The 17,780-nt window shown below is 33.0% G+C and overlaps 2 protein-coding genes across 2 annotated transcripts in view; both read left to right on the forward strand.

Annotated features, from left to right (window-relative positions):
- The first annotated feature begins 1,098 nt into the window (after positions 1-1,098).
- On the forward strand, positions 1,099-10,569 carry LOC120349483. Its single transcript, XM_039419766.1, has 3 exons — positions 1,099-1,231; positions 4,061-4,367; positions 7,504-10,569. The coding sequence occupies exons 1-3, from the start codon at positions 1,099-1,101 to the stop codon at positions 7,766-7,768; spliced, it is 705 nt and encodes a 234-aa protein (XP_039275700.1). The 3' UTR covers positions 7,769-10,569.
- Positions 10,570-13,997: 3,428 nt separating this feature from the next.
- Positions 13,998-17,780, forward strand: part of LOC111057201 (4-hydroxybutyrate coenzyme A transferase) — a 57,196-nt gene continuing 53,413 nt past the window's right edge. The window contains exon 1 of the mRNA XM_039419819.1: positions 13,998-14,480. Within this exon, the coding sequence (XP_039275753.1) occupies positions 14,288-14,480 (193 nt within the window). The 5' untranslated portion in view covers positions 13,998-14,287. The remainder of the gene's footprint in view (positions 14,481-17,780) is intronic.

Raw genomic sequence — 17,780 nt, forward strand, 5'->3', positions numbered from 1 at the left:
TACCTATATGAAAGATACTTTATTATAATTTTCCCCATTATGTGGTCTGTGGTGAATAGGAAAATAAACATAATAGACAATACAATTAATAGACTTAGCATCGTTTAATGCACCACAAATTGTGTGTGTAACGTACTTTTTACTAGAAATTGTTTTTAATGTTGAACTCTTCTTTATTTACCTATGAAAATAATTAAATAATAGCCTACTTAAGAAATGTAGTTCCTATGAACATGAAAATTTTGGGGGAAAATTTCAGGGGGGGGGGGGTTCCAACCCCTGTGACCCACCCCCTGGGTACGGCCTTAATGGGAATGATACAGATAATAAGAGTAGAGTATACCATTTACCTTGCTACAAATTTTACAATATTTCTTAACACAAAAAGATCTCTTCTCACTGTATCAATGCATTGACATGCTCATCCCACACAAGTTTAGAGTCCAACTGCTGTAGAGAATACCTTATACCGGTATTTCTGATGTAATATTGACTTTTTTGTAGTTTAGACACTGTGTAAAATTTATGTAAATATTTGAAAAACACTTACGGTACTTTTCTTGGCGAAATGAGGTCTGCATTTCACCCCCAAGGAGGCGCTTCATCAGCCTCATGAAGCTCCTCCTCAGGAGTGAAATGCATACCTCATTTCGCCAAGAAAAGTAAGTGTTTTTCAAATATTTACAAAAATGTTACACAGTGTTCAAACTACAACAAAGTTATTATATAGTGTTTCCTCTTGGAAGCGACATCAATAATTGACTGTTCATTCTTGTTTAAATATAATGAATTGAAATTTAATCGCTAAGGAAATATATTTTTTTATTATTTAAAATCATTTGGTGGAGGATCAACAGGCACAGCCCAAAATTGTTCCTCCCCCGAAGTTTGATTCATTAAAATAGTCCAGAAAATAGGTTATTATGTTTACTCCACTTCATAAAATTTCGTCAAATATTCTCACCAAACTCTTTTGAAACAAGTTTACAATAAGTACAAATATTATTATTTTTCATTTTGTTTGCTCGTTTGCAGTGAAGAGGAAGCTGCTAGACAGTCAGATGGTGTCGGTGTATGGGGACGCGTGGACCGAATGGAATGTCCGCCAGGCAGTCAAGGCCTGGAAGGAGTCCAACAAGAACTTTGGCCTGGCCATTGAGGTGGAAGACGAGACGGAAATCTGCTGCCGGCACACAGATACTTCTCGCCTATGACTGCTCCAAGGAGGCCTGTGAGTTCTGTATACTGTCTCAGCCTTATAGTGAGGTCCACGTTATAATGGCAGTGTTTGATTTGCAATGGTATTGCTATCCTTGTCTATCATTCAACAAAGCGGATCTCTTTCTCGCTTTGCTCTTTTGCCAGATCGTCTTTTAACAATGTAGAATGAATTATTAATTACCCTAACAAAATATGTCATCTCAATTACGAAATAATTGAAAAATATAATTTCTTGCATGATACAATATAATTGATCATTTTAAACTAGAATGAACAGTTAATATTACATCAATAAACCGGTATCAGTTACCCTCCATAGAAGGCATTGACAAGACAGAGGATCGGCAACGTTGTTCTCCCATCTTTCTCTCTCCACTGCCATTATGACGTGAACCTCACCATAGATTTACATTCAAGATGATAATAGTATACATAAATGCTCTTTACAAATAATGCGCTATACTAGATTTACATATTCAAGATGATAATATTATTATATAAAACAATATACAAGTAAATAATAATCCCATTATCTAGGATCTCTTGTATGGAATACATTGATTTTTCCACTATCCAGTTGAAGATTTTTATATTCATTCATTCATTCATTTATTCGTGGACAGAATCACAGATCATATAAATATGATTAGGAAGGAACAACAGGCTTGGCCCAAATCTATACCATTCCCAAATTTTGATAAATTGATAAAATGACCAAAAAATACGTTATGTTTCTACTGTAAAACGTTCAAGTTCAATTGATCTATTGAATTATTCTATTGATCTGCAGTCTCATTTGTTAAATTCTGAGGGTTTTATTGATTGTTAGAATTGAATAGAATAAATTGAGTTTTGAATGAATAGGTTATCAACTCTAATCTGTTCTGGGAGATGAGTCAATGTATATTGTAGGTGAGTTGTCTTTTTTCTAGAGGGCTATTTTTGAATAAGAATGAAAAAATAAATCTGAGTAGCCTACCCTTCTCAAAAGTTGCTGAAAAGGGTACACTCTGATTTATTATTTTATTTATATTGTAGGTGAATGTTAACTTTTTGGTTGGGTTACTCTTATTTGTCAAGGAATAAATAATCGGATTACCCTTTCCAAGAATACTGATGGAATTAAATAGAGATTGCATTTATTCAAATGACTTTTTGGTTGGGTTACTCTTATTTGTCAAGGAATAAATAATCGGATTACCCTTTTCAAGAATACTGATGGAATTAAATAGAGATTGCATTTATTCAAATGCCAATTGATGTATAATTATTATTTGAATAATAATGAAAATTTCATCTTATATTATTTTCATCCAACCCTGTTATCAATGTCTGCAGTAGCAGAAGTCTTCGGGGTGATTTACAGCATTCAATTCTGATTTTCGTTAATTAATCGAGGTACCCTTTTCAAGAACTATTATTCACAACATGTTTTGGCATTAATGCTATTATCAACTTGAAAATGGGATTTATGTTGAAACATTTTGCGAAGAAAGTTCTTTATTGATTCATACAATAAGTACATCGTCAAAATGATAGGAAGAGAAAAAATAAGGGAACCTTGTGCTATTCCTCTCCCAAATTTAGATAAGGTTGAGCTGCGTTTACAGCAAAGTTATTAACAATGTTTATTTTTCCGTCCTTAGAAATTCTATTAGATCAAACGGAGCTTGACAAACACATATGCACATCATGTGTATGATAAGTTATGTTTAATCTAATATAATCTATAAGGACGAGAAAATAAACATTTTGTTAATAACTTTGATGTGAACGCAGCTTTAAACATACTCCGAAATAGCTTAAGTCTTGCTGTAGTTGTTCACTTCACAAAATGCATGTTCAGTCCTTAATTACTTTCACAAAGTAGATTTTTAAATTTAGGTGCTTCAAAACCAAACATAGAAGGAATATTTCACATTACTGTCGCTGAAATTATCATTATTTTTAATTATCAACTATTTAACGATAAAATTTTTGAAAATTATGTCACATAAATAGAGATTCTTTACCGGAGGTGTATCCTAGAATAGAATATTTTAATTTGATTTTCGTAACAAGCTTGAACGGGTTTTCATTAATTTATTTTAATGTAAGCCGTTTTGGGTGTGTCCTGTGGCTTAATTTTGTATATACATTTTATTGTAAATATTTTTGGTGAATAAATAAATATAAATTCTTCAATATTTCAGTGAGTCAACTTTTCAGTTTGTCAAGCTCTAACCCTTGCAAAGCACGGGTTACCTGCCAGTCACTGATAAATTTTCAATAACTGTTCCTTGAATTTCCAATATTTTTTTTTCACCAGAATAGGTTTTCAAGTCTGAAATTGAATGTTTCGATTGTTGTTTCTAAAGTGTTATTTGGAAATGAATTGGTCTTTCTTTATAATTTTCTCTATATAATTTACAAATATCGCCTACTTTTTATTTCTCTACAAATTATTTGAAATAGAATCAACTCTATTTCTAATGTTTTCTTTATTACTATTTTATGTAAATTTTGTAATGAATATATTGTTTGTAGGAAAGAGAAAGGTACCTTGTCCAAGGCTCTGAACGGAATAGTTATTATCTCTGAGATAGGAAATATTCACATATATTAAAGAAATGAATTTGCAGGGCCAAAAAAACAAAGCTGATATTGAATAAGGGTAGCCTGCTTAGATTGTTATTTCTTGTAGATAATAATAATTATAATAATATCGAGTGACCTGGCTGACTCAGGGTCTGGTGTCAGAGTTTTCAGGTCGCAACTGATAAATAAATTATTGAATTCTTGTAGATGAATGATTTGATTGGTTCGTCAATCTAATTTGTATGGGCGTGGCTTATTGCAGCGACCTCCCGACCAATCCCCGGCTTCCTGGTGGACGCGGCACGCCTCTTCTCGCTGGAGCACAACCAATCAGAGACGAGCAATGGCGGCAGTAGCTCCGCATACCACTTCAACACGCACATGTTCCCCATGATAGACCTGTGCACGGTCGAACTGCCCGAGACAGAAATTGCCGAAGCTGTGCTCTATCATAATGCCAAGTTCGCGCTGGAAAGACAGCTGTTGACTGTCGTGAGGAATAACAGCATTGCGTCAGCTGACGTCATGGACGACAACAGGCATAGGATCAGGCATCAGAATCATCATAGGTAACACACAATACTTATTACCATATCTGAAAAATATTTTAATAGGATTACTTGAATGTAGGGCTATAGATAGATTCTTCAATTATTTATTGCCAGAATTCAACAATGCAACAAATCAAAGGTTAATAAAAAACACTTATCACAAGAAAATAAAATAAAAAAAGTAGTTCTGTGAACAGTAGACCTCGCGCTCAATAAGTTACATTGACCTGTTGTTATGTTTTCTCAAAAATTAATAAATAATTTATCAATTGAAAATGTCCTGAAAATATCCTAAATAAACATAGAGCTTTCTGTCCTATCGTACCGTGACGTGTCGTCCTGGAATGTGAGTGTGAGCACTGTTATCAGGTCTGGCTGCAACTCTCTACAATGTTGATGGAAAGAAACATTTTCAAGATGTTCGATGTTTTTGAACGGGTAGTACTAGTAGTTCTGTGAACAGTAGACCTCACGCAGTATTTTCATCCACAAGTACCTGATTGAACCTTTAGACCTTATGGAAATACAGTAATAGACTGGCTTCTCCACCCATCTGTTAAATCACTTGTCAGCTGATTTATGATGAATAATTCTATAGTCTGATTTTTACTCTAATATTGGCGTATGAAGGAGGCTCCTTTCTCCTCTTATATTATCCTTGAAATGCAAAATTTCCAAAAACCTTGTATATACGTCGACGCGAAATTAAAAAAAGAACATATCTGTCAAATTTTATGAAAATCTATTACCGCGTTTCGCCGTAATGCACAACATATAAACATTTAAACATTTAAACATTAAGAGAAATGCCAAACAGTCGACTTGAATCTTGAGGTGCGTACAGATTCACGCGCCGCGAACATGAGCAATTCAGTTTTAATCAGCTGAATATCTTTATCTGTATTTTTACAGAAATGGTAAGATACAGATATGAAAAGTTTGACATCAGCTGATTAAAAGAGAATTGCTCATGTTCGCGGCGCGTGAATCTGTACGTACGCTCCTTTAGACCTCACTTCGCTCGGTCAATTAACTACCCAGAAATAAAAATCCATAAATAATTTCAGGTATCATCAGCAGAAGAAAAATCTTTGACCGCTGGTGGAAGTCGCAAAAAGTCCAATTAAAAACAACACAATAAAAAATCAGGTTGATGACAAGAAAAAAACTATTTCGATGTTGATTTCCATGACGAAACTCTATATAATAACTTTCTTGTAGTTCAGACACTGTGTTACTTCAAATATTTGAAAAAACAATCACTTTCTTGGAGTATTTCATCAGGATGAAGCTCCTCTTCAGGAGTGAAATGCATTCCTCAATACTCCAAGAAAAGTACGGTAAGTGTTTTTTTTCAAATATTGAGAGTAACACATTCAACAACAAAGTTGAAACTATTTCACTCCAAAAAAAAACAAAAGAGTGATAACAAATTTTGAGAGAGGAAAAACTAAATTAAAACAGAGATTAAATGAAAAATATGACTACCATTCAGGTCTCAGTAATTACAAAAAATGAAATAGATTATAAAAAATATGATAAATAGATTAGAATAAATAAAAAGATTGCTTTAAAAAAATACAAGATAGGCCTAGATAGATAAATTAAATAGCATCGTCTGCCACTGCTCACTGTAGAAAATCGCTGGTAGATACCATTTTATTATTCATGTATTAATTCTATTTATTTGTTTGAACAAAAAACAAGTGTGTTACAAAGATATTCAGTATGCGACCTATAGCTTTGCCTCCCTGACTTTGAAATGGCATGTAGTCAAGGTATGGTTCACGGGGTAATATTCACGGCTTTGCAAAAACATCGGTCTTCAGAGACCCTACCCTAGATCCATAGATGGAGAAAGCTCCCTACACACAGAGATTCTTCATGAATGATAGAGTTGCAACATATCATCAACAACGATGGAAAGAGCATGTTGAACGAATGCCAGCTGATAGGCTGTGTTGTGCTAAAAGGACATAACTCCAAAAAGCTCGTTGTGTATCTTCTCGGATGCAACACTGGAAGATACAAAAGAGTATCTGTTGCTTATGGAAAGATACATTTAAGCTCATCATGTATCTTTTCGGATGCAACACGTTTCTTTTGAGAAGATACAGAAGAGCATCTGTTGCTTATGGAAAGATACATTTAAGCTCAGTGTGTATCTTTTCTGATGCAACACGTTGCTTTTGAGAAGATACAAAAGAGCATCTGTTGCTTATGAAAAGATACATTTTAGCTCATTGTGTATCTTTTCTGATGCAACACGTTGCTTCTGAGAAGATTCAAAAGAGCATCTGTTACTTATGGAGAGATGCATTTCCATAAAGCTCCTTATTTGTGTATCTTTTCAGACGCAACTCGTTGCATTCGAGAAGATACAAAAGAGCATCTGTTGCTTATGGAAAGATACATTTAAGCTCATTGTGTATCTTTTCTGATGCAACATGTTGCTTTTGAGAAGATACAAAAAAACATCTGTTGCTTATGGAAAGATACATTTTAGCTCATTGTGTATCTTTTCTGATGCAACACGTTGCTTCTGAGAAGATTCAAAAGAGCATCTGTTACTTATAGAGAGATGCATTTCCTAAAAGCTCCTTGTGTATCTTTTCAGACGCAACTCGTTGCATTCGAGAAGATACAAAAGAGCATCTGTTGCTTATGGAGAGATACATTTAAGCTCATTGTGTATCTTTTCTGATGCAACACGTTGCTTTTGAGAAAATACAAAAGATCATCTGTTGCTTATAGAAAGATACATTAAAGCTGTTTGTGTATCTTTTCTGATGCAACACGCTGCTTTTGAGAAGATACAAAAGAGCATCTGTTACTTATATAGAGATGCATTTCCTAAAAGCTCCTTGTGTATCTTTTCAGACGCAACTCGTTGCATTCGAGAAGATACAAAAGAGCATCTGTTGCTCATGGAAAGATACATTTAAGCTCATTGTGTATCTTTTCTGATGAAACACGTTGCTTTTGAGAAGATACAAAAGATCATCTGTTGCTTATGGGAAGATACATTTAACGGTTTGTGTATCTTTTCTGATGCAACATGTTGTTTTGAGAAGATACAAAAGAGCATCTGTTGCTTACATTATATTCATAAATAGTGAATCATTATTAATTCATTCTGAACCGGTTTGAACAGGATTGTGGTGATGAACAGCACTGCCGTGGAAGCTATGGCGGACGCTGCCTCCTCGATTTCGTCATCATCGCCGCCAGCCAGTGCCTCCCTGATCGCGTCGTCGCCGATGCGACACACAGAGGTGGTGCGACGCGATAATGGTGACAGTGTCGAGGAGATGACCTTCACAAGCAGCACCGATGACCTTGACGGCGATCAGCTGAGAAAGCACATCATTGTGCAGAAGGTCATCAAACGCAACCGGCAGCCGGCATCAGCTGATTGAACTGCAACAGCTGATCGATGGTGACCTTGAACTTGACTACTTGCAACAGCTGATCGATGGTGACCTTGAACTGACACAGACTTACACAGAGAGCAAGGGTTGACAGATGACCTTGAAAATAGACTTCTGGATTTCTTCCATACAGAGCTAAATGACTACTGGAGATAGAGTGAGGCCTACTTTATAAAAGCAGTATTTCAATGATATCCAGGATCATCCTCTCCATTAAAAAACCAAAAATTGGTTTGGTTTAAAAAAACTTAACCAAAAATGGAAGATTTGAAAGGAACATCAAGTAATGATGTATAATGATGATGAAAGATCTTCTAATATTTTTTACCCATTTTGAATCAACTAGCCACTTTCTTATCTGCCTAGTCGATTTTGTGGACTGTAAAGTGAAAAAACCATTGTAAGAGAAATTATTTATTAAAAAAATTGAATAGAAAACAATATAAATGAGCACCTCAGTTCACTCAGAGTTCATAATATTGGTGATTGATCACTTAGTTTTGAAAAATGTTATACCTTTATCTTTGACATTGCATGTCAGAATAATGAACTTCCCATGTATTTTTCTCTAAAATCGACTTCATATTATTCAAGCTCTTCATAACATTGATTTTTTTGTAAATGAAACATAGCCTGTAGGCTTTTCATATAATGTGTGTATTCAGAGCTGGGGTACCCATTTTTTTATTCATAAAATAACATCATAGTAGGCTACCCTTTCTTGAAAAGTTTTTAAATATAAAATAGCAGATTAAAAACACAAAGCCTGTAGGCTTTATATTTTTGAAGCCCCAGCATTTTTTCTTTGTTCCATATTATGAAACAATGAGGCCTCTATAAATGATTAGGGATATCTGATAATATCATAAGGTATTGCCTGTATGCTCATTTGAATGTTTCATCATTGATCTACAATCAGAATATTGACGATCTACATTCAGAATTTTAGTTGTAATGTTTGTTCATTAATGTATCTCATGGAGAGAACTAGTGCTCATACAATATTTGGAATAATTTTCAACAATAAAGGGGAAAGAAAATAAATTAATTAATATGAAAAACAAGGAGAAAGAATATTTGTGCTTATACAATGTTTGGAACAATTTTCAACAAAGGAGAAAGAATAATAGTTGTGCTTTTTCTGAAAAATAAATAATAAAACAGCTCTTCTCAAATGCAATGTCCAATAGAACTGATAGAATATTGTATTATTAAACAGTTTTTTAGATTTAAGTTTCACATATTTTTGTTCAATGCGAATTATTACCCAAGTTATTCATGAATCATAATAATGAAGTTTATGATTCTTCATTGCTCCATACAATAAGTACATCATCAAAATTCTCTTTATTCAGAATAGCTCCTGTTGAATCAATAATTGATGAATGCCATTTTATTAAATAAATTATGGTCATTGAAAATCAAACTAAAATCGGAATCTGAAAGACTGACTGTATATTTATGAATATTTATATAAATACTAATTAATTCTTAAGCATTATGCAACATGATGCACAGTAGTTATAACTGCTACCCACTTTTTTTAATGTGTAGATGATTTAGGATGTAATTTATATTAACTCTAATGATAAGCTATCTATAATTTACGTTAATTCAATCTAATCGTTCCTTATTTTAAAATACGTAGTTCTATGTATTAAATGTAATGTCATCATGATAATTTATTGGCAAACATATTCAATAATCACTAGGATTAACTTTTAAGTTGTAAAGATTGTGAAGTTTGAATTTAACACTTTATCAGGAAACAGTTGAATATTCAAGTTGATTACATGTATTAAAACTTTCAATTTCTTGGGGAAATACATAAAAATAATACTTCTGATAGCTATCGGATGATTGAACTGAAAAATTTCACAGTTGAATAATCATTCGACAAAAAATAAGTAAGCTGTTTACCCTGTTTATTTGCAGTAGCAGAAGTCTTCAGTGTGATTTACAGCATTAAATTTGTATTTTCGTTCAATGATAATTTAAGTGATAATACTTGTTTGCTTAGTTGGTGAACATTGTAATATTGTAAGTTTTAATAGAAGTTAAAAAACAGCAAGTTTTTCAAAGACTGTAAAAAATCTAGAATTTTCCAACAATTCGAATTGAAGATATTGTTGAAGGTTTTATATTAATTGATTTTTCAGAGCTTTTATCAATACTATAGTATGAAATCTAAATTTTAAAATGCCAAATTAACAAAAGGAAAGAAGGATTTAAGTTATATTAATTGATCTAGAATTTGGAACAATTCGAATTGAAGATATTGTTGAAGGTTTTATACCGATTGATTTTTCATAGCTTGTATCAGTAGATACTGCAGTATGGAATCTTAATTTTAAAATGCCAAATTAACAAAAGGAAAAAAGATTTAAGTTGTATTAATTGATTTAAAAACAGTCATTGAAATTCAATGCAACTTCATTCATTAATTCATTTTTAGAAGCATGTCTACTAATAATACTATCTAGGATTCTAGAAGGATTTTGAATATGAGTGTTCAAGACTTCTTGATATAATGATAGATTACTTTTGTTTCTAGTTCTATCTATTATAGCTTGTAAATAAGTAGACTACTATTTTTATACTTAATTTTTATTTTATCTAGGCAAGCCAAAAGAACAATATATTGTTCCGAGTTTTCAAGACGTCTTGAAAATGTTGATAACAAAATAATTTGTATTTAACATAGCTGTAATTGTAATCATTATTGTTTAATTGTTTAATAACATTATGTAAGTTATCTTGAAGTTCAACTTCTAAAAATAAAATCTATAGAAAATAATATTATAATCTATGTTTATTTTCACCTGTTTCCAGCTAGTTTAAATCTCATTTGAGTGTTACCGTATATAAATGGGTATGATCACATTGGATGAATATAATAATATGTAAGTGCATGTGAAATCATGCATGAACAAGCGTTGAGAAGATGAGAAACAAAATTTGGAAAGAGAAATAGGAACATTCACACTGAACGCGTGCACTTGCTGGTAACGTGTTTTCAATATTTTTATTTATTTATTTTTTTTATATTTATTTATTTATTTTACCAATTCACTAGAAATTTACAAAATAACACTTATCAACTAATATACATTGGTGTGGCTGAAAAAGAAGCCTTGAGCTCCAGCCACGATTTCGAAAATATTCTTTAAATTATTGGTACATTTGTTGTGATAATATTCTAAAATACAAACTAAAAGATAGTAAACCAAAAACCAAAAATATGTATAAATAAACACACAAAATCAATTCTTGAATCAAAAATCAACAAGCCCAATAATAATAGCTTCCTATAGTGTGGTCAACGTTATAATGGCAGTGGAGAAAGATAGGAGAGCAACGTTGCCGATCCTCTGTCTTGTCAATGCCTTCTATAGACGGTAGCTGATACTGGTTTATTGATGTAAAATATTAACTGTTTAAATCAATAAATTATATTTTATTAAGCAAGAAATTATATTTTTCAATAATTTCATAATGTATTTTTATAATTAAGATGAAATATTTTGTTAATTATCAATGTCTACAATGTTAAAAGACGATCTGGCAACAGAACAAAGAGATAGTGCTATGCGCTTTGATGGATAGCAATGCTATTGATAAACAAACACTGCCTCTTTAGAGTCTTAGTGCCGGTTGCACAACAGCCGGTTAAATTATAACCGTGATTAATTCTATGAGAACCAATCAGAGAAGCCGTCTTATCAAAAAGGCCTTCTCTGATTGGTTCTCGTGAAATTAATCACGGTTAAAATTTAACCGGCTGTTGTGCAACCGGGACTTAGACTCCTATAGTGAGGTCCACGTTATAATGACAGTATTTGATCAACTTTGGTTTTGCTATCCTTGTCTTTCACTCGACAAAGCCGGTAGTGCTATCCTTACCTAGGTCCACAACGGTGCCAATTATGTTTTTGACAGTGTAGAAATATAATTAATTTATGCAGAGAATCGGCATCGCTGTTCTTCTATCTTTATCCACTGTCATTATAACGTGGACCTCACTATAGACTACTTATCAGAGTATAGGAATTGTCAAAAAACGTTCAGTGTGAGCAGTTACAAGCAAGTAATCAAGCACATACGTGCATCCAATGTGCACCAATTTACAACGGGATTGGAAAGTCACGAATGACGCATTGGGCGGTGTGAATAAAAACGAGTAGGACAAGTAAATACTTGAATAACAAGTAAACGCCAAAATTGAAGTGAATAAAACAAGTACTTACTCTTACTCGCGAGTAAATACTTGAGAGGCTAGTAAACTCCCGAAAAATGTCAATTTTAGTGTGAATAAACGCAAGTAAATACTTCTGTAGCAAGTAAATACTCGTCATTTACAAGTCAACCCGACCCCAGACTTGCAGTCGTACTTGTACAAGATAGATGGCTGCATTTATGAACCTGCATGGTGTGAAACGTTATAGAGACCGGCGTGATATAAGTCCCGATCTATCTAGGGGACTAAAACGGTTTGAGAGCGAAAACGTAGATTTTCTCACTTCACACTTTCTTGATGAAAACACTGATAAGGAAGAAGATGGTAACTTTTCTGAGATACCTTAGTCAATTCAATTCAATTCAATTCAAATATTCTTTATTCTATACAAAATACAGATACATTGTATTACAGAGCATGTTTTACTGGGATACCCCTACAAGACTATTCGTCTGAGTGTAGGGGGTGGGTTCTTGTTACAGTGGGTAGCCAATAGTCTATTCATAATATTATATAGGTAATAGAATGTCCGGCTTTGTTAACAAGAAGGTTAGTATAAGATAGTTTGTATTATAATTATGAAATTACATATTATCTATTACATTGTTCATTGACAAAATTTCATAAACAGAAAAAGATTGATAAGAGTAACATAATTATACAGATTTGAGAATTGAAATATGAATAAATTCTTGAGATTGCACGAGTGAAATATATTTTGTATATACTTATTGTAAAAAATAATGGTAGCTTCTCATATATAAAAAAAATTACCGAGGAACAGAAACCAGCCGATTCCCCAGTGACCCAGTTTCTTAAAAAGAATATAGTAATGAAGTTATGTAAATCTATAAACGATTAAATAAAGTGTGTGGTAAATATAAAGAGAAGAAAGGTAAGTTATGAAAATTTATAATCTCAAAAATGAAAAAAAATCTATGTATGTATAAGAAAAGCTATCAAATTAATAGAGATAATCTTAGTGCCAATAAACAGACTGAAGCAGGCTTTCTGACGACTCCTAGTGATCCAGGATTCCAAAGTGGTGTTGCCAACGACATGGGGGTTGAAAGAAGTACCATCAGCAGAACATTTTCAAGTGTATTGGATAAAATAGTGTCGAAGTTTGAAGATTGGATTAAATTTCCACGCATTATTGAAGATATGGATCAGGCCAAGGCAGATTGGGCTTCAAAATTTCGCATTATGACTGTCATTGGTGCTATAGATTGCACTCACGTGCAATCGGCGTTTCAAATCAAATCAATTTTTATTTGTCCCAAAAACATAATTACAATGACAAAAATGGTTGTAAATGAAAAAAGTAAAATACAATATAAAATGAAAAAGAAAAATACCATTAATAAGATTATACATAACTATATTAGAAACTGGAAGTCCCTGCAAGGTTCGTTTAGCGACAAAAACAGAACAAGTCACTACAGGAAATAATGCGTACCGTACCGTGGCAGTCTGTGTGGCGCTATAAGTATTTCTTGTGAATTCAGTTGTCTCGCGAGTAAATACTTCCTAGTAAACCCTCGGGTTGGCGAGTACATTGTCACAAGTAAACTCGACGCTTTATTCATATCGGTTTACTTGATGGAGTTTAAATACTCGTTACACTTTACTTGTAAGTAAATACTCGTCGTACTCGTTTTTATTCACACCGCCCATTATCATGTCTCAACTACTGGACTGATTAACTTGAAATTTTGCATGTGAATTCTTAATTTACCGAGGATACTATTTTAAATTCTTCTAGATTTAGTAGGTTAAGTTTTCAGTTTGTTAAGTATTCAATTAAACCCTTGCAAAGCTCGGGTTACCGGCTAGAGATCAAATAAATTATTGATCTCATTAAACCCCGGGTTTTCAAACTTAGCGCTCCGGCATTACAATCGAGTATCGTCGACGAATCAATGCGAGAAACGTTGATATTGAAATATCGATACATATATATCGACTTCTCAAACATCCCCACTCAAAATGGCTGAAACTTCTGATTGGCTATTTGGCTAAACGGCTGAGCAGTGTTTGAGAAACCACGGCTTCATTCAGTTACCCGTTTCGTTTGTAGTGAGATCTCAAATTTAAATTTTGTTGTTGATATTTGCTGTTTACCATTTTTACAACTGTTTTGCCTGGTTACTTATTGAATGTACCTGAAACTCTAGTACAAAACTGGTCGGTTCACCAACTTGATATAACCTATAAAATAATATTCTATATTTACCGCGTTTGTTTATTATTAGGTTATTTTAGAAATTATGGCTTCCTTACGCCAGTTGACTGTTCATTTGAAAAATCACGGAAATTTGCCAAGTATACTGCCGAGGAGTTTATTATACAATAATGGAGCAGATAGATCCTTCTTCACTTATTCTTCGGAAATTGCCAATCCAGTCAAAAACGAACCAAAGTATGTGACTCCAGAAGAGGCTGTGAAATGTATCAAATCATGTAAGTATAAAGCCGTATTAATTCTATATATAATTATAATTTATAAAATACATCCTTAAAAATAGGCCAACCAGCTTTGCAATTTCAGTTCAGTTTTCAAGATTCAAGCTACTGATGTAAGCTTACCATGCGGCTTCACAAAATTGAAAATATGAAACTAAAATGTTTCATTGAATTTTGAAACTTCCTAAGTCAAAAATCATAACATTTTGTTAATGTGATCAGTTGATTCTCTGAAATAAAATCTCTATATAGTAATTAATGTTTCAACATAGCCAAGAAACTACAGAACAAAGTGCAAAAATAGAATGATTGTGTTATGTAATCTGACTATGCAATCGATGACTCACATTTAAAACTAAATACAGTGGTGCGTTAGAAACATTCCAGTATAGAAAATATTTTTGAACAAGTGGTTACCTCAATAGGTCTAGTCAACCTATAGGCTAGTTATTTGTTCTTTAATATTGCACTAGTCATAATAATTCAATGTAGGCTATAGGCCTACTGGAGCACTAAACTGTTCATTGTCCAAAAAGTTTTCCTTTTCCTGAGTTGATGACTCACATACTTATTTGTGTTTATTGCAAGTCAGTATGTTTAGCCGTTACGCCATAAGTTATTTAATTTATTTTATATAACAGGAAATTTTATAATATCCTCTCTCTTTCTCTCTTTGGTTAACAGCCGTTGGGCTGGTTGGTAGTAACTCTCCATGCCTCTCTGTCACCCACCATCCTTTTGAGGTATCAGTAGTTGGCACATCTAAGATCCTTCTCCAGTTGTCGGACAAAAAATTGGATTGTGAATGGCCCGCTTAAAGGATTGTTAAAAGTCTTTCAACAGACAATTTTAAATCTTCTAAATGATTCAGGCCTATAAGATTTTCTTTGCCAATAATTATTTGTCCACAAGCAGAAATATTATAAAAATAAATCATATTTTATATTTATATTCCTTTCATGCCTATCTAAATTCAAAAAATTGTTGAAAGTATCCACAGACAAATAATTCAAATCCTATCATTCTTTCAAATGATCCAGGTCTATAAATATTTTCTTTGTCAATAATCATTTGTCAAGTTGCAGAAATATTATAAAAATAAATCATATTTTTATCCTTATCTTCCTTTACATGCCTATTTAACCTTCCGGTAGTCGCGCTGTTATAAAAAGTACAACAGTGTCTTTAGGTGTCATTTAGTCGCAACATAAGTCGCACTGTGCATAAGATAGGGAAAGACTGTATACGGGGAGTGTAAACGAACCAATAACACAGAATTGATGGCTTTGCTTGGTGTACCTTATTGGGCTATGAAATGGTAATCATTCAAATGTTCATAGGCGTAAAATAATCCAAGAAGATGAAAAAGTAATTATCCAATTAATTAATATGCCTAGATTACATTTCATCATCCTACAATGAGAATTAATACAAAATTATTATTATCAGCAAATTTCATATTTATTCGGTTAAAAAGTTGTCTTAAGTATTGTTTTATTATTCTTATTTGCTATCTTTTTTTTAGTTTTGTGCGCTGTACTGTTGTTGTAAATTGGTTGCGAAATAAATAATCTTATCTTATCTTATGTTTTGACTTGACAGTAGACAGAGTGCATAACACTTGGAAACTCGATGTTGTAAAAAGTACAACACGCGACTGCTCGTGTGATTGAGTAGGGCGCGACTACCGGAAGGTTGTACTGTATTCAAAGAATTGTTGAAAGTCTTATCACAGACAAATAATTCAAATCCTATCATTCTTTCAAATGATCCAGGCCCATATTATTGTTTCCCAATAATAATTTGTCTATAAGCAGAAATATTATAAAAATAAATCATATTTTTATCCTTATCTTCCTTTACAAGCCTATCTAAATTGACGTATGATATCTATTTACAACCTTCCCTGTTCTACAATTTTTAAACTTCCTTGTTTTGTAATTGTTCTTGCAATTTAGTTCAAGTGCATGACTGTTAACATGGTAATGATAACAGAAAACTGTGTAACGTTACACCTGTATTCAATTAGTTACAGACGTAGCTAGTCATTCATAAACAACTATTATCATGTACCGAATTACTATACTCTTATAAGTTATACCTATTTGAGGGTTGAGTGTAAGAGAGGGCCGGCTGCGCCCTAACTCCGCCCTCCTAGGTAAAAATAAAGGCAGCTATTCTATTCTATTACTTTCCATAAGCATTGCTTGATTTGCTAATCTATACTATAATAAAGGAAAAAACTAGCTTATACACGTACGGGATAGGAAAATTATGTTTGACGCATCATCACGTCTGATCTACTGGGCTGATTAACTTGAAATTTTGCATAAAGATTTTTAATTAACCGAGGATGGTTATAGGCCTACGTTCAATTCTCCAAGATCCCATTCCGTCAAGTTTTCAGTTTGTAAAGTTTGAAAATAGACCCTTGCGGAGCACGGGTTACCTGCTAGTCAACCATAAGCCTAGTGTGTATTTTTTGTAGTTGTTGATGATCCAAAGCAGTTAATATTATATTCACATTTTATATTCACATCAATAAAATAAAGTAATTTTAAATTCCCTCTCAAAAGTGATTATAATTCAAAGTAGAAATTAAAGAAATTTCAGTTTTGTATTGAAACCCATAAGCCTAAATTAATTTCAGTTTGTGTTGTGTGAGGGTCAGACCATATTAAGCGTTTTTTGAGGTGTTTCCAGGCGGCGTTCTTAGAGTCGGTAGGGCAGGAAGTTCTACGATTGGCTGATTGGGTTTACGTCTGAAAAAACGCCCAATATGGTCTGGCCCTAAGTTTAGGTATTTGAAATCACGAATCTGATTTTTGGCCAATACTTCAAAAACATGTGATCTTCTACAGATCATTTTAGAGTGTACAATATCATAGAGGGAAGATAACCTTGTTATGAAGACAATACTTAATCTATGACAATACTAATATCACCCAATGTTTGTGGAACGTCTAGTGATTCACAAGAGTCTATAGTGCGGTCCACGTTATAATGGCAGTGTTTGATTAGCAATGGTATTGCTATCCTTGTCTTATCATTCAACAAGGCGGATAGCGCTATCTCTTGCTTTGCTCAGTTTCCAGATCGTCTATTAACAATGTAGAATTGATAATTAACAAAATATTTCATCTTTATTATGAAATTATTGAATAATATAATTTCTTGCTCAATAAAATATAATTGATTATTTTAAACGAGAATGAACAGCTATCATTACATCAATAAACCTATATCAGCTTCCGTCTATAGAAGGCATTGACAAGACAGAGGATCGGCAACGTTGTT

Source organism: Nilaparvata lugens, chromosome 1, assembly GCF_014356525.2.
Source record: "Nilaparvata lugens isolate BPH chromosome 1, ASM1435652v1, whole genome shotgun sequence".
Classification (NCBI taxonomy): Eukaryota; Metazoa; Arthropoda; class Insecta; order Hemiptera; family Delphacidae; genus Nilaparvata; species Nilaparvata lugens.